This window comes from Mus pahari, chromosome 17 (genome assembly GCF_900095145.1).
Source record: "Mus pahari chromosome 17, PAHARI_EIJ_v1.1, whole genome shotgun sequence".
Classification (NCBI taxonomy): domain Eukaryota; kingdom Metazoa; phylum Chordata; class Mammalia; order Rodentia; family Muridae; genus Mus; species Mus pahari.
Window position 1 is genome coordinate 6,698,693 of NC_034606.1, and position 21,209 is coordinate 6,719,901.

Here is a 21,209-nt window from a genome sequence, read left to right on the forward strand (position 1 = left end):
TAGCTGCATATGTAGCAGAAAATGGCCTAATCGGCCATCATTGGGAAGAGAGGCCCCTTGGTCTTGCAAACTTTATATGACCCAGCACAAGGGAAGGCCAGGGCCAAGAAGTGGGAGTGGGTGGGTAGGGGAGCAGGGGCGGGGGGAAGGTATGGGGAACTTTCGGGATAGCATTTGAAATGTAAATAAAGATAATAATAATAATAATAATAATAATAATAATAATAATAATAATAATAAAGAAGTAAAACTGTGTCTAAAACTAACTTAAAATCAAAATCAAAATACCTGTACTTAAGATTAACAGTTGTCTGTGATCCCTAGGGTTTTATAAGCTGGCTTTGATCTAAATTTTGTCCATATAGAATAAATACTCACCATCAAGAAGAAGATTCCAGCCTTAACTTTCAAAATCATAGCTTGATGGTGGGTTACGATGGGCATTTCTGCGGATTTTACTGTTCTCTCTGGTCTAACTGTGTACCTGGTGTGCCCAGAAAAGGGAACTCTTACCTGTTCCATAGAGCTGGCAACATCACCATCTGGCGGGAGAAAGCTAGAACTGCAGCTTGGGATTTTCAGCTACTTCTGTGTAGGGGAGGGGAGGGAGCTGTTTCACGCAGGCAAGCCCGTTACACACGGAGTGTGGGAGTTTATAATAGTTGCTAGTAAGACCTTATTAGCTCATTTTAAATTAACCTTATTCCTAACACATGATATGGTAGGTAACATTTTTAAAGTGAGCACGGCTCACAAAAATCCTTACTAAACCTTGCAACACACAGTTTTGACAAAATTTATTTTGGTGTCAATTAGAAGCATACTAGATCCATTTTGTGGTTTTTAATGAGGTACATTGACCATTGGCTGTCGTTCTCAGGAGGGACGTTAACAGGGCGACCTCCCCCCACTGCAGGATTACCTGTGTCGCTACCAGGGAGATGGGGGCTGCAGGGAGGTGCGCACTTGTGGCTTTCAACCACCTTTGTGCAGTCCTCGCAAACCAATGCCTTTTCCCTTTGCTCAGGGACACGTTTTCTTTCTTTTGCATGACTACATTTAGACTGAACTACAGAGCTTAGGGAATTTGAAGTCAATTTGAAGTTAAAAAATAACCTTTGAGACAGCAATCATTAAAATGCTCGGGAGCTACTGCTTCAGTTGACCCGAGATCCAAGGTGCTGTCAGACAAATCGATTCTGTTCAAAAGTAAGTTTTTGAGCATGAACTCTGCCCTGGCCTCATCAGGTCCTAGCAAGGGAAGCTCGATGATCAGGAAAGGTGGGAGTCGCCGTAAAATTAGCTTTAAAATTAAAATTTACTATCATGTTTTTAAATTAAACAACTTGCTGCTTATGGTGTTAAGAGATGGATTATGAGTTTGAAATAGTTTGAGGCCCTAAGTAGAAGGAAGATGTAACCGGAAGGAAGTGATTGGGCCCTGAAGATGATTGAAAAGAAGAACGAAGTAGACCTGTGTAAGGATGAGGGAGGCAGCCCTCCTCGTGCACTAAGCAAAGGAAGCATGGGAACTCCGCCTGCTTGTTAACCCGAGGCTCCGGGGTCCCCTGAGGGTCACCTGCTCTCCTCGCATCGGCTATCACCTTCGCTGCAGATTTGCTCATCACGTGCACGACGTATAGAGGGCAGTTCACAGCGCTGGCTATGGTGATGGCTCTCAGGGTGGCCTCTGCCTCCACTGCTTCCGGACGGCACAGCTCGTGCCCCTCAGGGCCTGTTATCCCCAGTGCCAGCATCTTCTTTGCTCCCTAAAAGGCAGCAGGAATGTGAAAGGGAGAGCAGAAAGGATTGCTAATTGAAAATAGGACTTTATTAGAAATTAAAGGTTCTGATAGGCTTTTAGATGTGTATAGTGTACCGCTATAGGTATGGAAGCGGGGCAGAGTGAAAAAACACTGACAGCGTAGATTCATAGTGTCCCTAGGCATCATTTTATCATCAGCTTCTTTGGGTTGAAGGGAGGGGCCGGGGGAGTGCTCAGTTGGTAAAGTGTTTGCTGTTCAACCATGACAGCCCGCGTTCAGTCCACAGAACCCGTGTGGGAAAGACAAACAAGATGGGAGATGCCCTTGTGACTGAGTCAGTAGACACAGACAGCTCCGCGGGACCACTGGCCAGCCAGGGTGGGCTGACTGGTGAATTACCAGCCAGTGAGAGACAGACTCTGTGTCTAAAATAAAGTGGACTGGCTTCTGAAGAATTACGTTTGAGTTTGTCCTTTGATCTCTACCATCTGTGTGTCTGTCTGTCTATCCCAGCCCCGAAAAAGAGCAGGAGGTTTGTACTCATGCTCGGTACAAAGCCCTGTCCAGCACTGTTCATGTTTGAGACTTTAGTATATTAATTCAGTGAAGCAAAATAGAACAACAACTCGAGAGCCTTGCTGAAGTCACTCGCTTAATATATTATTTAAGGATTTGTATTTTTTCACCTTATCTGTAGCCACTGTTCCTCAACTCATTACATTAGATCCATTATTTCTTCAAATTTTTACTTCTTTCTTTCTTTTAGTTCTTTCTTTCACAAAAGAACTGCAAGTCAAGATTCAGAGGACTGATGAGACACACCAGTCTCACACGGTAAGGAAGTCACATTTAAACTCTGGCCTGTTTGAATCTTACATCCCCTTCTCTTTCTTTCCAGGGCCTCCTGGCTACTGAGCTGCAATCTTACTTTAATGGGAGCTAAACCTTGGGGGCAGGGGAGGGGGAGATTAGCTAATATAAAGGGTTAGAGACAGCTCTTTAAATCTTGCAGATGGCATACCCTTTGGGCATTAGTAATGGAGCTAACATGAGAAATAAATATCTTCTACATTCCTCCAGAGCACATTTTGATTCCCAGTCTCTGAAAAGTGTGAGGCTTTAAAGTACTGTCTTACACAGCGCTCAGGCCCTCAGCTTGCCCGCATGTCCGCACATTAGCATTCCATACCAGCAGCCTGAGTCTCGGAAACCCAGGAAACAAACCAGTGCTGAGGGGCAAACAAAGATGCTTTTCAGTCTGGAGAGATGGCTCAGGAGTTAAGAGCACTGGCTGCTCTTCCAGGGGACCTGGGTTCAGTTCCCAGGGCCCACATGGCAGCTCACAACTACCTGGAACTCCAGTGCCAGGGCATCCAACTTCTTCTGGGCTCTGCAGGCACTGCATACACCTGGCTTACGTGCACTGGTGCGGGCACACACTCACTCATGTGGGCACACATGTACGCATAAATGATAAATAACTAAATCTAAAAAAACCCTCACATTTTTATAACAGCTCATTTAAAAAAAAAATTGAACATATGTAGTTGGTTGGCAAAGGAGAGCTCTTCCCCCCACCGTGTATAATAAAATCAAAGGCAGTGGCAAGCAAGCCAGCCTGTGACTTATGGACATAGACAATGAGTGACTTAGTTCCTGCCCATCCATGAGCTGAGTCCACCTCCATAGGACTGGATGTCTCTGTGTTAAGTTACAGCTGTTTTCCTGCCTATGGGAGGGTTGGAATGGAAATGCTCACCTCTGCAATCAAATCTCCATTCTCGGCGTGCACCTGAGCAATCGCTCCTATCTCCTTGCACTGCGAGAAGGCGGCATACAGTTGCTCATCTTGCACCATGTACAGACCTTTGTAGGCCATAAACATCTTGAAAGAGTTAACACCTTTATCTCGGGCAAGGGTTTCCATTTCTTCTTTGACCTAGGTGGGCGACAGGTACACCAATATGTTTCTCATTAATTTAAATGATAATTTCGTCATTCCTCAAAGACTATATTCAGAAAAGATATATGCAACACAGGGGTAGCAATTTACCTCAGAAACAAGCAGTTGAGCCCCACGTCATATCCCGCTTTACCTGATAAATGGCTGCTGCCATTAAATTCTTAAATGGATTTAACATGTGTGTTAAGTGATGATAAACAGGGGAAAGTTACTAGCTTTCCCTAAAGAACTTAATTTCTATTCTTGAATACAGAATTCTCTGCATCTATCTTCCAATTTGAGGAGATCATTCTAGAAAAGAAGATAAAGCCACACAGGAGCAGCAGTAACAGCCATGGATCTAGAAGGAAGCAGAGCTTGTATGTGCTAAGAGCGGTGCCTCAAACCTAAAAGCTCCAGGAGGAGGTATCAGAGGAAGGGAGCGGACAGACTCAGGTTTGCCTGAGGAAGCCCACACTGAGTGTCATGCTACAGCACCCTGGTAGCACATCTGGCAGATGAGAGGTCACAGGTGGATTCTGGACTAGGCATAGCTTGGGGGAGCTTCAGGGTTGTCAAACATCAGAAGCAGACAGATCAAAAGTGCCCAGTAAGAGACATCGAAGGCCCACTACAAGTCTCAACATGGGTTAGGACTTAAAAGGAAAGTTTGTTGGAACTGCTATAGGTTAACACACACACACACACACACACACCCTTGCACACACACATACCCTTGCACATACACTCACATATACACAATACACACTCTCACATATACACATATACATGTACACACACTTATACACCCTTGCACACACACCCTTGCACACACACATCCTTTGTACACACACACCCTTGTACACATACATACCCTTGTGCACACACACATTCACATATGCACACACATACACACCCTCACATATACACATACACATGCACACACACACATACACATGCACACACACACACACACACACAAAACCAAAAGTACAGCAAGCATAGCAGGAGTGTTGCTCATAGCTAACGAAATCTCCTCCCACTTTGTGGGAGGTGGGGACCAAGCCTTGGCACAGAGGGGAGGCTCAGAGAGGATGAAGCTGTCCTCAGTCAGAAAGAGAAACCTCACAAAGAAGCCAGCCCCTCCAGTGTGTTGATTCTGGACATCCTGCCTCAGGCTTTGAGAATTCTGCTATTAGACTATCCAGCCTATGGTACACTGCTATGGCAACCGGAGCGCGCGCTCTCTCTCTCTCTCTCTCTCTCTCTCTCTCTCTCTCTCTCTCACACACACACACACACACACACACACACACACACACACACACACGCACGCACCCATTTGCTTCCAGCTTATGTTACACTGCTATGGCAACCAGAGCTGACAAACAGGCTGTCCATTTGGTCCCAGAGCCACACCCTTGTTGTGAGTGAAATTGACTCCTCTGTAGGTCTAGTTCTTAGAAAACTAAGTGCCTAATGGAGTCAGAGGTGCAGATGCAGGGAGCAGAGCCTGGCTCCAGCCACGGAGTTTTAAAGGAATGGACTTCCTTGCCAAAAGTCTAACAAGATCTTTTCTTTGGAACAATATTGACTAATAGGTTTGTCTTTTTTAAAAAACAACAAACAAACAAAAAACCCCAGCTCTTTAAACAATCCAGACAACTGTATACACCCATAACATAACAGTAAAAGAGAACACCCCCAAAGAGAAACCTTCCTAACCGAGGTGGAAAATACCATCAACAACCAACCCACGGAGTGGTGCACAGACCAAGAAGGTCATTCTTTTACTCATTAAAAAGCACAAAGTGCTTTAATCCCAGTACTTGGGAGGCAGAGGCAGGCTGATTTATGTGAGTTCCAGGCTAGCCTTTGTCTATATAATGAGTTTCAGGGCTATGCAGAGAGATCGTGTCTCAAAGAAATACACAATGAAAAAAAGCACAAAGCCAGTTTGTTGGCTCCTTCAGCCTGGAAGCAGGCTCTTACAGACCTCTGCAGCCACTAGCATGGGACCCCCTGGGGTTTACACTGCCACTGCCCACCTACAGGCTCTCACCTGTACGAGAGGCCCCAACAACCGGGTGGTGGGGGGATGGACTTTTCCCTCTTTATAAACTCTGAACTTTATTGAACTTGTGGGCTTTGATCAGGATTCCTTGTCTTGGCCCCGTTCTTTCTCTCCGTCTCTTCCCCTTACAGCCCCAGTTTGCCTTTCAGGATGGACCCGGTTCGAGTGTGGCCGCGGGCGGTCCCACTCACCAGTTCTGTCAGCACACTGAAAGGTACAGGTGGGAGGGCAAGGTCAAGGGGACTACACAGCAAGTCCCTCTCTGCGTTAAACGTAACTAACAGTGCAGGCACTGCTGCCTGTTCTCAGACCCAGATGGGGAGGTGTATGATCAGTGCCCTGTTCAGCCATCATCAGAGAAGCTTCCTCCTGAAGCAGATATAGAGTCCCACAGCCAGACATTACACAGAGAGTGAGAGACCTTGAAATGCTCAGTCCTAAATGGGATGTCTCCATCAAACCACTTCTCTCACAGCTTATCAAAACCAGCAGAAGAGGAGGAGGAAAGAGCATAGGAGCCAGAGGGGGTGGAGGACATCACAGAAAACAAGGCCCTCGAAATCGCCATGAGCAGAACTCATAGGAACTCAGAGAGACTGAAGGGAGCAGGGCCTGCACAGATCTGCCGCAGGCTTCCGGTTTAGGGTTTCCACGCGATTCCAGTGTGCAGACAAGTAGGTCTTTGTTTCTTGTGCCTTCTCGTCTCCTAATGTTGGTTTGTCTTGTCCAACTTTAATGTGATAGTTTTTGTTTTATCTTATTATATTTTATTATTATCTCTTAGAATCCTGTGCTTTTCAAAATGAAAGACAGAAGGGTCATGGATCTGGACAGAAAGGGAGGTGTGGAAGAACTTGGAGAAGCAGAGAGTGGGAAATTTTAGTCAGAATATATTATGCGAGGGGGAAATCTATTTTAAAAAAAAAAAAAAAAAGAGGGAGAAGAACGCTACAAAAAGAAATCTTCGTAAAAGGGGAAAAAGTTTTAACAAATTGACTTGTGGTAAAGTCTTAAGCCCTTATTTAGAAGCGGGTTGGTTATAATGACGTCATTGGTATACATTCTAACTCCTATGATTGGTGGCTTTCAAAAAGAGGAACCCAAGATGCAAGTGTGTATTGGGAGATTAACACAGGAGTTAGAATGATCCTTCTTCAAGGCAAGGGTCACAGAAGATTGCCACAGATAGCTTCTAGAAAACCATGGGGTAGCCCTTAGGACAAACCAACCAAGTAGAGGCCTTGACCTTCTAACCTTCAGGACTGACAATAAGTTTTCTGTTATTGGAGTCTTTATTGAGCTCTTGGTTATAGTAACACAATAGAACCCATATTTGGGGATCTATTGTTAAAGTACGAAAAGGACTGGTAAAAGCAAACAATGTTGTCTCTGCTGTCTATGTAAAATAAGAGAGGGAGGAAAGGGGTGGGGAAGGAAAGAAGGAGGGAGGGAGGGAAGGAAGGGAGAAGAAGGAAAGAGGAAGGAAAGGAAGAAAGAGACATAGGAGAGGATGGAACAAAGGAAGGGCTGGCCTTTAAAGGTATAAAGCAGACCAAACTCATCATTTAAATATCATCGTGGGAGAAAAATCAATTTGGGCAATGGACTATAACCTTTGAAATGTCTGCTGGGTGCTTGTTACAGGCTGATCATTTGTTTTATATCCACTTAATGCCTGAAACAAGTTTTGGAAGGGATGCTGGTGTATAAACTTCTCTAATAGTATCACCATGGGCCACCCTTCCCCACCCTAACGTTTCTGATGGAAGTGCAATATGAAGAGATGAGTTAGGACTTAAAACCCAAGGAGAACTGCTCCTGAGGCACACACACAGGCGTTCAAGAGAAAATCAACACATTTGAATGGCTCTCAAAATCTGTCTGAATCTTTCCACTTCTTCAGGACCTGAATAATTATCAGGCATAGGAAAGTGTTTTGAGGTCTCCCATACAAGATTTTTCAGGTGGAAGTAGCTGTGTAGTGTTGGGAGATCCCACATTACAGCTGGACACAGCTGGGAAAGACCTTGGAACAGAGCCCAGCTTGTCTCCTCTGTCAGGAGTGGAAACGGAGGTTTCAGATTGGAAGGAATTCTAAGTTTAGAATTTCTTTGATGTTTTTCTCATAAATGAAAATTTTCTAATATGGTTTAAAAGATTCTAGGCACATTGACGTCGAGAATAAGAGGGATAGGTCCTATGGGAATTGGAGGAAATGTTGACAATTCCTGAATTAAATACAGGACAATGTTGATGTGAACAAGCATAATGGAAATCCATTGTGTGCTTGCTCTGGTGTTTTTGCAGTTTAGGGTTTTTAACTCGGAAGAATTCGCAATGAAGATTTGTTCTCCCAGCCCCCCTGTCACCCTGAGACAGGGACACTACCAGCGGGTGTTTCCTGTTTGAGGCAGCCAGTTTCTTGCTCTCTGACAGATCAAGGACAAGGGGACTAAAGGGAACATACTGGGAGCCAGTCGCCTTACCTTGTCACTCCACCACGTCACTGCCACATGCAGGCTATAGTCACAGCAGACTTTCGGGTCTGCCCAGTTGCGCCAGGTCTCAAAGGCCTCGATGAGGGAGCTGCCTTTCTGAGGAATGGCAAAATCAATGATCATGGTGGTGCCTCCTGCCAAAGCAGCCTGCAATCACAGGAGGGTTTGGTCAATTGTCATCCTCCCTGGTTAGGTCATCTGTCAGCCCCTCGGCTGGTCTGATGGGTCCAGGGAATGTCAAAGATGCTGCTATTTAAAAGACCTGAGAGGCATGAATAGACTCCCCTAAAACTAAAGTTCGGAGTCTTAAAATACCTGGAACTGCTTCTGAAAAAGATAGCATGACAGGAAAGAAACTGAAGTGGGTGGATGAGCTGGCTGTTTCCAGTTGTCAGCTGTTACACTGACTATGTCTGGAATGAACTACAATCCAGAAATGGAGGGCACACCTGGGACCCAGATCTTGAGGCCATACCTTCTACTGGAGGCCTACGTAAGGACAATGGAGGAAGGAAGGCTTTCTTCTTCATCTGCTTGCACTTACTTGCTAGCACATCTATGGGAGCCTTCAGGACTCCAGCTTACACAGACCAGCTGAAACACTCAGTCTCGTGGGACTGAGCAACCCCTAGATTGTTGGGCTTCCCATTCACAGCTGCCCATGGTTGGGTTAACTGGACTGCAGCCTGCGAATCATTCCAATAAATCCCCTTACTATATAGAGACATTCTTACATTCTGTGACTCTAGAGAACCCTGATTAATACAGAGTTTGTGCTGGCTCATACCTGCAGTCCTAACACTTGGGCGGCTGAAGCAGAAAGGTTGCTGTGAGTGGGTGTCCAGCCTGGGCTACAAGAAACCCTCAGATGGGAAAAGGAGAAAAGATACAAATCATTTTGAAAAACAAAAACAAAAACAAAAACAAACGAAAAGTCCCAAACTATACATGCTATTGTAAAATCACACTTCCTTGGGATTCATTTTAGGAATTACATCACCAGCAGCCCTGTGATCCACCCAGAGAATCCTGGAAAACTTACAGCACTAACTAATGCCTTGTCACCCTGGGACTGCTGGTGATGTCTTTCTTTGATTTATATCCATGGTTACCTCCTGTTCCCACTGCTCTGGTTTTAGCTCAGAACCTTTTCATCTCTAGTTGATTCCTGGTTGGGTCTTTTCTCTTCAGTTCTGCCCTAAGATCAAGCCACAGACCCTCAGTGCAGAGGACATTTCCAACCCATGGCTGAGCCACTTGGCTCAACAGGTTAAGGAGGGAGGAGGATCAAAGGAGCCATTTCTCCTGCCAAGGGAACGCGTTCTGGTTTCCATAGCACAGTGGAGAATGCTATCCTTAACAGTTGTGCTGTGTGTGCCTCATGAACTAGAGGGGGAGATTTGCAATGTCTTCACAGCCAGTGGATGCTAAATGTTCGAGGCAATGGATATGCTAATTGCCCAGTGTTTACACTGTTTACACAGGTAAAACCCTGCACTCTGTAAGTCCCTGGTTATTCTATGCCAACTGAAAATTTTAGAAAGTTAATGCTTCTTGTTGCCGCTGGGATGGAGTTTAATCTTCATAAAGTTGGTCTCTGCGTCCCTGCATCCTGCCTCAACCCTCGATAGACCTGGTGGCATATTACGCTACATTACAAGTAATTTAAAAACTATTACAAAAACAAATGCCTTCGGCTCATTATTTAAATTGATTTAATTTAAACGAAAATCACAAGGTGGTTAATGCATTTTTAATTGCTGTACTCAAACAATGTAGGTGAAGAAAGCAAACAGAATCCTGGACGAGAAGTGGCCCAGGAGTCAGAGCGGGAATGGCTCTGTAGCATGCCGTTCAGATTCGGCACCTAGCTAGAGCTCCTGAATGGTTTCTTAACCTCTGTAATCTTTGATTCCTCGGCTGAGAAGTGAGGACAGTACCTGCATCAGCCCACCTTGCTCATCAGTGAGCCTTGGTGTCATTTGCATATAATTAGGGATCATTCCACTTTTGCGGTAATTAGGAGGGACAGCATCTTTGTAGCCTCACTCCTGCCCCATGCTGTGCCGCGGGTGCGGCGGCTGCTCTCAAGGCCTGGAATGTAGGCTCTGTTCACCCTTGTCCCTCTGTCTCCCCTGTCCCTCTGTCCCTCTGGAAGGTAGGCTCTGTTCTCCCCTGTCCTCTCTCACTTTAGGATATATTTTTATTCTTTCTTAAGTCACTTGGTGTCTCTCCAATTCTCTCCACTTTTAACTGCCTTACTTTTTTACATAAGATTCAACACTCTGTTACCACCTTTAAATAACATTGTCCTTATTCATGCAGAAAATACTATTTGCATTTCCTAAGAAACTCCTAGTAGTGCAATGACAAGAGGTGGAAAAAAGAATTTGGGGATTGGATTTTTTTTATAGCGATTAATCTTGTCACCTTCTTCTGTTTTCAAGTGCCTTTTCAATACAAGGAGTCCCTCTGGAGTGGGGTGTATTTCTTTTTCTAGTAGAAAACTGTTAATTAAAGTGTTAGAAAAAAGTTTTATAGGTTTACAGATTTAGAACATTCCACAACATAGGATATAGAGAAATTGGATACAATGGTTCCTCAGAACATGAGAAATTGATGCCATATCTTCTAGCAGATAAAAAAAAAAAATCTGTGTTCAAGTCCTTTATATAGGACAGCCTAGTCATTGCACAGACTGGAGGCAGTCTCCTGTGTTTACCCCTATATTGCTCACATATGCAAATGTTTTATAAATAATTGTTATCCTGTTTTATCTGGAAAGAATGACAAGAAGTATGTCAGAACCTGTTCATCATAAATCAATTAAAAATTATTGTCAGGTTGTATATGCTAGGTCACAGAGAATGAGCCGCCTCTCCTGGTAAGAGGATAGAATGATGCAGTCGCCTTGGAAATCAGTCTGGAGTTTCTTAGAAAGTTAGAAGATGAAGCATGACCCAGGAGTCTACTCTCTGGTATGTACTCTAGGTCAGTGCCTACATGTCTACCACAAGACTTGTGCGCTAAGGTTCTAGTCAGCACATGCTACTGTGTTCAAGAAGTAGAAACTTCCTGTCAGCTGATGGGTAGGCAGCAATGGGATAGCATTCAGCCTACAGAAGGAATGGAATCTTCACTCCTGCCAAGCACAGATGAACCTTAGAAAATATGGTGTCCAACTGAGAGGAGCCAGTCATGAAAGGGCACACACTGCACAACTTATGGAAAATTTTCCAGAGAGGGAAATCTGTGGGGACAGAAAGTAGAATGGAGCTAGGGCTAAAGGAGATGGCAGGATGGCACCTCGGATACAAATTGGCAGGAGGAGGAACAAGAATGTTCTAACGGAATGTTCTAACACTGTGGTGATGTCTCCATGATTCTGTCAACAGTCCAGAAACTATGAAACTGCACAGTTACATGGCCAAGTTTCATTGCATGTGACTAATGTCCTGATAAAAATGTTATAAATTCACCACACATAATTATGAATTCTTTCTATTTCCCTTGGGGTGTGGGTGCTCGAGAGCAATGCTCCTCAACCTTCCTAATGACGCAACACTTCAATAATTTTCTCATGCTGTGAGGACCCCCAACCACAAAATAACTAACTTTGTTACTGCCATGAATTGTAATGTAAATATTTTTGGAGCTAGAAAGTTGCCAAAGGGGTCTCGACCCACAGGTTGAGAACCACTGATCCAGAGGGAGTGCCTAAAACACAAGTAAGTAATTGTAATACAATATGCTGGGACAACAGACAGAAGATCCATTTCTACCCTCATAGTACTATAGAAAATGCTACTTGTGGGGAAATCTTACCAAATTGCCTGATGTAGAAAAGGCTGCTAAGAATTCAGAGAGAGAGAGAGAGACAGACAGAGAGAGACAGAGAGAGGACAGAGGCAAATCAGAAATCTTAGGAAGTTTGGATTCAAATTAAAAGTAGGATGTAAGTGACCTTCCCCCAGCCTTGAGTAGGCTAAACCCTGAAGGTTTACAACCTGGTTGGAGTTGGTGCCTGGCCTGCCACTTTTGCAACTTCCTACAGGAGCTCTGAGGAGTTGACCACCTGCTAAGCTTGCTTCGCAACTCAATAGAGCTGAAACAAAGGATGGGTCTGTGGGTTTTCCCTATATAAACACAGAGCTGAAAATTAAATTTTGAGCCTTTATCAGAAATCTTTATCTTGGCTTCATCCTTCTCTTGCCCACCCATCCTTTTTCATTTCCAGCCTCCCCTTCATGTATCCAGTTCAACCAAAGCTGCTACACAGCTACAGATGTACATGAGGAAACTGTCAATAATTAGGATCGTAACTAACACAGCACCTGCTTGCTCATCCTGCAAAGTCTAACTTGGTTCACTAAAATTCACCACAGAATCCAAATAAAGCAAAAAACAACCTCACAGTATGGTTGGACCTTGAGGAGAAAAGCTCTGGGCTGAACTGGTTGCTTTCTGGTAGTCACGAAGATGAGTTGAAAACAGACTACAAACTCAATCTAAGTCCCAGTCCCATACATATAATATTTAGGGTTTGGGAGGTGTCCTGTGCATGCTTGTCTTCCAAAGCCATGGGTTGAAACATCGAGGACACTATTTATCCAGTTTTGCACTAGATTCTGAAGTGTCGCACTTCAGATCTTCTATTTTCCTTCCCAAAATTCTTATACCCAGTCCCTCTACAAAACTCCTTGAGGCCACCTCTGATCGATCCCAGGAGTCCCTCCACCTTCTGCATTGTCACCTTCCGTGCTCTGTGTCACTTTTTTCTTGGCCTAATTGGATAAATGATCTGGAAAAAAAAAAAAAAAAAAAAAAAAAGAAGCAAGAGGGGAAAGGAAAGAGGAAAGAGAAGAGCAACACATTGGCTATGGAGGCAGGGAGTAGAACTCTACCCAGGGAGTGTTCAAGACAACAGACACTCAACTGAGAGGTATGGGGACCACAGACCATACCCCTGCCCCAGGACATGAGCTTTCTAGTCTTCCTTTGTCTTTGTTCTGCTCTTAAGATGAAAGAGCAGCTGTTGTACACCCCAGAGGTCCTGGTGGATCTTACCTCATACCTGATTCCTCAGCTTTCTGTTGTCATCTCTTGCCAACCTCTTTATGCCTCTCTAACAGTGCTGTCCTTTCTTCTCTAGGACTCGGTCCTTCTCTCCTCTCAGAGAGAGAGAGACAGAGACAGAGACAGAGACAGAGACAGAGACAGACAGACAGACAGACAGAGGGATGCCAGTCATTTTCTTCCCTCCCTTGACCCCCTTCTCTGACGAGTAATTAATTCTTAACTTCGGTCACACAATAGAGTCCTCCAGGGAATCTTGATCCTATCCTTTAGATTTATTGATATTGCTTCATTTCTGTATGCCCTGTGCCCTTGATTCAACCAGCTTTGTCGAATATTGAACATACTTCAGTCAGACAAATGAGGGAGAAATTATGGAATTAATAATATGGAGTGTTTGAGTCTGAACAGAAAAAGGAAGGCAAGTCCTGGACTTAGAGGGGTCCTAACACACAGCACCCCCAAGAGGCCACAAAGTTGTATATACCTGTGATAGTTCATGACATAGGCAAGCATTTAAGGAACACAGCTAACTCTGTAGAAGAAACACATGTTTGTAAGTCTCTCTATAAAGAAAACTATAAATGGATAGGTAGAAAATCTTAATACTGTAGGTTATCTAAATATTATTTTTCTTTATTCTATTGCATATTTTATTTTTACATGCAGTTTATTATGCTAATACATATTGAATGCCTATAAAAACTCTAACACAATTGACAGGTTTTATTAATCAAATTATTCAATTAATTAATTAATTATGTCCAATGAGTTATTTATTCAATGAATGCTGACAACCCCCAGGTAGGAAGTGACGTGCAGAGGTCACTGGGTCAGAGGTCACTGGGCCAGCCACCCAGCTCTTTAGCTAAGTCTAGTCTGGCAGCAATAGAAAAGGGGATTTCAAGGTTTCTTCTACAAGGTGAGAAAGCTCTATAAATACAACTGCAAAAATGCTTAGTCATGTACCTTGGAAGTAATCACCCACATGGCATTTCACCAAGATGGTCCAAAGCAAAGCTTAATTTCCTTTCTCTATAATCATAAGAACTTTCTGTCCTTTAAAAAAAGAAGATGAAAGAAAGGAAGGAAAAAGAAAAAGACAGAAGAAACCAAAAAGGTAGAAAAAGAATAAAAGCATGCTAGGCTATTTCCCCAGATTCTTAGGAGGCTGGGCCCTCTGAGAGCTGCTTAGCCTATCACCTTTTAAATGCATGTCCACCTGCCCAACCTGGGCCTTTGTCTCACCATAAATACACATATTTTAAAATTTGCAGAACTCATAATTTATGCTTTTATCATAGAATGTAGTTAAGATGTAATTCTTTCGGGTTTATTTAATTCACAGTATCTACTGTTTTTTTTTTTTCTTTTTCTTTTTTTTTTTTTTAAAATTACATGTTTTTTTTTTTTTTTTTTTTTTTCCCCCTGTGGCTACTGAATTCTTGGAAGATCACTTTACATCCACTGTAGAACAAAATGAGAGAAGGATTCTTCAAAGCAGAGCAGTTTCCATTACTTACATCAGACAGAAAGCTTTTACCTGTAATTAAGTAAATCCATTACAGGCTTTAAACCAATGCCTGACATGAATTAGAGTTACAAAATACATAACCTTTAGTTGATCTATATTTCATTCTTCAAACTGGGCCCCATCACAATGATCAGTAAAAAGAGCACTACAAACAATTTCCCTTCTATGTGTCAGATGTTATAATTGATCATCCTCGTGGCTGCAGAGAGCAAGCAGCTTTGCTCTAACCTTTTGGGCCCATCTCCTGAAAGCATAATATATCATATTTACATTGTGACTTTCTGTGCCTAAGGCACCCCTTTCTGTGTCCTGTGGCCCTAAGCTCCCTATAGATGTAGTAGCTGTGACAGGTATTCAGTTTGATAACTTTAACCACCACAGCATTGGAGAGGTGGATTGCAGAGCAACTGTGTTTCCTGAGGACGCCCTGTGCTTTGTTCCTGAGAATTCTGTCTTACACTACCACATAAGTTACACAGCTCTCTCATTCATCACTGGCCACTCTGATAGATCAGAACACTGGATGTTTTCCCAAAAGCTAGTAGCCTGATAGCTCTGGAGAGAGAGTCATGCTGTGCTGAATTTTGAAAGCTGTTAACTCAAACATTTCCTAGGTGTGCCCCCTCAGGCAGGTAAGTTGTTCTAATTCCTTTTTCAGTTGTTAAAAAATATAGATGAAGGCACCCACTATTGTAAGGGGCGATGCATGATTTAGCCCAATTGGTATACAGCATGTTCTCTGTGGGATAATTGTCAGTTAGCAGCATTAAAATGGTGCTTCTCTAGGCATTGAAATATGTAATCTATTCATTCTCTACAAAGGGTCACTTTATCCTTAATTTCACAAACCAAGGACTCATTCATCAACTCTGCCTGGAGAACTGTTGTGCAGGCTATGAGAGAAGACTCAGGCCAGTGAGCAAGTGTTTGTGTGCATCTGGGTCTTCCTCACCAGGGTTCCTTAGGGAGTTTCCTTTCTGGGCCTTTCTTGGGGTCCATTTTTAAGATCAGCCCCCATTGTGAACACTCTTTAGTATTTAGCAGACACTGTGTGTTTACAAAGCCTTTGACCTCACTTTCTCTGCTCATACCATTTCTTGTTCAGTACACTCGGCTCATTAAGAGTACGTTTTGTTTTACATTCTGACAATCTTTAAAAAATAGAAATACCCAAAGAGACCGCTGGTGGCTGTTAGTACTCTGTCATAGGTCCCAGGGGAGTTACCTTCTCAGGGAGGAACTATAAATCTCTTTGCTGTAAAAGTTTCAGAATGTCTAAGGAGAGAAAGAATCAGCCACCTGGACTTCAGGACGCCCATGGTTAATCCTAAGAAAGGGACGCCATGCCCCTGGTCCTCAGGATTTCATACTCCTCTCCATAGTTGCTTCATCCTGCATCCTGACCAGGTTAAAGGGAAGGAAAGTTACTGCGAAGCCTTCAAGAGGATGCTGAAGTGAGCCTGGCAAGTGATAGACAGAACCACTGCTCTCCAGTCTGCAGGTGGAGTTTCTCAGTCATACCCTGACACCAGCAGTCTATTTCCAATGATAGGTCTGCAGTGACAGAAATGGCCCACACTATAAATGATAACAGCTGGTCACACAGCTTCATATGCAAGCTTACATTTCCAGTCCTACACACATATGCCCCAAATGATGTCAAGAATCTACAGTATACAAAATTAAGAAGCATGAGGGAATAGACCAAAAGACTGGTGGTGCGTGTGGCAAAGGGGCTTGGGGGAGACTTTTCTTCTTTCTACAATTGTGAATTGTTACAGATTCATTCCAAATACAAAAATGTGTCCATCACATTTTGTAAAAAAGAGAGAGATTCATAGTACAGTACTTTAGTTTTGAAAGGGACAAGAGTTTGTCCTGCAGAAGAAGATATTTATTAACACAATGATAGACACTGGTAATGAGTAACTAGGAAGGAGCATTCCAAATGTTGCAGTAGGCAGCGAGGAGTTCTGAACCCTCCGCTCTGGGTCAAATCTGCCTGCCTTTCTCCTTTCTGTTAACTGTTCTGTGTGGTTGTGGAGGACTGGGGCGGTTGGCAGGGCGGGTGTGAGGAGGGTGGAGGGTTTGAAACCAGGTAAGTACATGAAATAAACAACATGTGGACTGCGCTGAGAGCCTGTTGGTCTTTACCAGGCCTCTGCGGCTGGACGCATTTAGACACAGTCCTGAGAGGAATCCCGTGAAGAACCTTGGCCTCCAGGGAATCAGTGTTAACTCCCCTTTGCTAAAAGCCTCTTCTCGCTAAGTAGCTTAGAGGCAAGACTTAAAAATGTTGTGGATTTGACATCTTCAGCCTAGGCTTAGGGGACCCCTTTCTAGTTTCCTGTAAAGCTGCCTTGACAATCCCATGGTGGGTTCAGAAACGCCAAGGAAACCTTTGCCAAACCTTTCATTGGTCTGCGTTTAGACAGACCAGGAGGAGCTCCTCTCCTGGAACCCAGATCTGGCTGTTTCCTGCACATCACTAAAAGCAGGCAGGTACTGTTGCCTGGAGCAAACAGGTAGCAAAAGGGCTTGGAGAGGTCATCTTGGTGTGAGTGAAGGCTGGAAGGACAGGCTTTCTACAGGGCTGGGCTCCGTCCAGTGTGGACTATCTCTGTGTGGCTTCCACTCACCCAGGCCTCACTAGTCACAGCAGTATCCTGGTGAGTGGAGTTTTCACTTGTTGGCTGGAGAACTGGGAGAAAAGGCTACGAGGGCCAATTTAAAAAACAAATAAGCCAATTGTATAGAGAGTATAGCCTTTGCAACCCCCCCCCCCCAGATTATCACTACAAAAGAGAATTACAGACGCCAGGAGGTGGTGGCATCCTAGAGAAAAGAGGGCAAAGAGAAGAGATGGCCTCCAGAGTGCCAAATAACCCAAAAGAAGAGTAGAGGGGCCACAGAGCACAGCATACAGTATCTTCACCGGAGATGGACGTCCTTTTGTGCCCACAGCCACCTTAAGCGTCTCACTCCACTTCACTCTCTACTACTGCACTGGAGCGAATGAGGTGGAGCCGCTAGAGACCCCAGATTATAAGCCTGTGGCTTGAGTACCTTGGTGCCCTGGTGGAAGTCGTCGACTGACTGCGAGCCCATGAACGGAAATTGCATGTGCGTGTGCGTGTCGATGCCCCCGGGCAGGACGAGCTTGCCCGCTGCATCTAGGATCCGCAGCCCCCGAGATGCATCCCCAGGAGGCATCAGGTCCCGTCCCAGCGCCCGCACCACGCCGTCCTCCACTAGCACGTCGGCCACCTGTGAGAAGTCATCGTTGACCACGCGACCCCCGCGGATGAGAAGTCGTCCCTGTGGTGCCATGGCCCACGGAGCTGGGGACTGCGAGCAGAGTTGGCTTTCCTTTGAGCTCTCCACGAACTGTGCCCGAACTCCGTCTCCCGCTGGGCTGATCCCTGGTGGCAGGTGAGGTGCAAGGGTTTATTTAAATGCTGGACATAGGTGTAGCTCCACCTCAGGGCAGGGCTGTCCTGCCGCAGGCCTGGGCAAACCCTTGAGCACAACCCCTAGCATCCAGTTACATACAATACGTCTGGGTGTTCGCTGAGTTTATGAGTCCACAGAGGGGAGGGGTCTTGGAATTTGAAAACTGCAACCAGCTTGCCTCCCTAGAAAAGATACTTTAGTGAAAGAAAGAAATTCACTTGGTTCCTTGGTGAACAATGTCTACACCAAAAGACAGAAGGAACCTGCACAGCAACAATAACACCCCAAAACAAACACACTTGACCTGGCTTCCCCTTCACAAATCAAGAGCAAACCACTGCAGTCTCTGTGACTGGCAGGTTGCGCTGGCACTTGAAGGATTCTGGTCTCCAGATGGATAAGCAAAGGAGAAGATGTGCTGAGCAGCGAGACAGGCTCTTACAGGGGAAGCTGGCAGACAAGGAGCTGCCTGAGAGAAGGCTTGAGAGGTAATCAAGGGAGGCATGATGGCTAATCTTCATTCTCAATTTGATGTCATCTAGCATCACTAGAGATGCTTGTGTCAAATTTCCCGATGCATTAGAGGATCCACACCTCAAAATGATTAAAAATTAGAACGCACCGATAATATAAAGACCCATAGATTTGGCTGTCAAGCCAGGAAGAAAAACACCAAAACCTCAGGAAGGTTATATAATTATTGTCAAGGGACCTTTGTGCAACTGTGAAAGGGGTAATTACATACACAATGAAACTCCTAAAGCTGTGCAAGTCAACACCACCAGGAAAGAGAGATTGGATGTCCCTGCTGACACTGGGGTTCTCTGAAACTGCCCAGAGGAGCGACTTCAAAGGTTTCTTTATCTTGGGCATTTTATATCATGACACAACACAAAACAAACTTCCCACATTTAATTAACTCAAAGTTTTATCAGAAGAGGGGCTTTTTGGGTATCTTCGAGGAGGAAGAAAATGGCTCATTGAGATTCGCAGGCAGTAATAGAGCAGAAAAGAGAGCAAGCTTTAAGAAAAGTGCTGGCTACCAGACTAGGAAAACCGTCCCCTGGTGGAGTCACTGTCCCCACTCAGCACCTTCAGGTCAGAAGCTTGGACATACATGCCCACTGGGGAGCTTGGCCTCCAAATGCCATCGCATGTGATTCTGCAGACACTCTAGGTCCCCGGCCCTGTGGTGGGAAAGAACAATCCGACCTGCTAATGAGCTTCTCTGCCTGGACGGGTGATGGATGTGGAGTTTGGGGGGGACAAGCAGAACTGAGGGGTGGAAGGGAAACAGATGAGGACTTGGGGTTGGAAGTCAAACTCTGCTTTGGCACGGACTCTATGAAGCTTGGGCAGGACACTCCGGGGCCTCGCTCTCCCTGTGTGGAGAGCTAGGCTGACAGAAGTTTGCAAGCCCAGCCTTCTTTGATCTTTTACATCCTGATAGTCTTGAGAGACAGCTGGTGTGTTTCTAGAATTAAAGTCTCCTGGAGTCTGGAGCAGTGAGCTGGCGCCTAGATAGGGTTTGTTTCCTAGACTCTTGACCATTGTATCCCTGGCTCCCCCTCCTGGGTCAAGGAGTTCAGCTTGGGAAGGAGTTGTGTGTAAGAGTGTGTAAAGGTAGTGTGTAATGTTGTCTGAGACGAGGCACGTGTCAGACAAGTGTCATGGCTGAATATTCGTGTCACTTGCTTTGAATGTGGAATGTTGTTCACAGGTTCCTCAGCTTGAACATCTGGTCTCTGGCTCGTGGTAGAGTCTGGCGCGGATACTTGAGAGTCACTTGAGGTATGCCTCAAGGTTTGGTGGTGCCCTACTTCCTGTTTCTCTCTGCTTCGTGACTGCAGACACAGTGCGACCCCTGGACTGTGAGACAGAACAAGCCCTTCCTGCAGTTGCTCCTGGTCAGGCACTTGGAGCAACAAGAAAGGTCACTTTCTAATTCATGGTGACACAATCCATGCAATGACATTAAGAAACACGCTGACCTTACCCTTGTCCTTCTATCCCTTCTGCTATGTGAGGAGGACACACACATTTGTCCTGACTCCAGCCTCTAGCACTGTGAGAACTGTGAGAACTTGCCACTTAGGAATGACCCAGTCTCATGGGTTTTGTTACAGTCACAGCTGGACTAAGAAATCAGGACTGCTCTTAAAGTTCTTGCACTGCAGCTGGGGCATTTTTATCACTGCTCAGTGATAAAGGGCAAGACAGAATGGTCACAGGGTTGTGTAGAGTTGTTGTGACTGGTCTAATACAGTACCAGGAGCCACCCAGAGCCAAAGCACCACTCCGGAGAGTTGCCTTGAGGAAGGATATCAGCAGTAGGTAAGGCGTTTCAAGCGCACTTTGTCAGGAGTTGGCTAGATTTGGCACCTGCATAATTGTGCACACTCCTCCTGGCCATTCTTCAAGGCAAGTACTATTCTGCCCTTTAACCCATGACCACTTTGAGGTCAGATGCTTTCGTTTTGGTCTCAAAGCAGCAAATATTGAAGGCAAGGTTCATTCAGGAATGTTCAACTCTCCCATCATGTGACCTCCACACTCCAGGGCCAGTTTGCCAGATCCAGTTTTAGTTTTAAAAGCCAACTGCAACATGGGCTAGAAATGCACCTCAGTAAATAGTAGGTTGCTTGCTTACTGTGGGAGCATTTAAAACTTTGTGGCTACACATGGCTGTAGCCCAGGTACTCTTAAAGGCTGCAGAGTCAGAAGGTTAGCCCCAGCTGCGCAATGTCTGAAGTCGGCCTGGGTTTCGTAGTAGGTACTACAGGGGCAAGGGAGGGGGGGTAGAAAAGGAAAAGAAAAGAAATCGCTTCTCGGCCTTTTGGCTCAGATCAAGTGTAGGAAAAGGAAA

The 21,209-nt window shown here is 44.9% G+C and overlaps 1 protein-coding gene across 3 annotated transcripts in view; it reads right to left on the bottom strand.

Moving 5' to 3' along the window:
• Positions 1–18,328, bottom strand: part of Dpys (dihydropyrimidinase) — a 78,534-nt gene extending 60,206 nt beyond the window's left edge. For all 3 annotated transcript variants that reach the window (XM_021216782.2, XM_029548075.1, XM_029548076.1), the window contains exons 1-4: positions 17,957–18,328; positions 8,269–8,427; positions 3,526–3,705; positions 1,580–1,769 (exon numbers count right to left, since the gene is read on the bottom strand). In XM_021216782.2, coding sequence (XP_021072441.1) covers positions 1,580–1,769; positions 3,526–3,705; positions 8,269–8,427; positions 17,957–18,220 — 793 coding nt within the window. In that variant the 5' untranslated portion in view covers positions 18,221–18,328. The remainder of the gene's footprint in view (positions 1–1,579; positions 1,770–3,525; positions 3,706–8,268; positions 8,428–17,956) is intronic.
• Between the last annotated feature and the right edge of the window lie 2,881 nt (positions 18,329–21,209).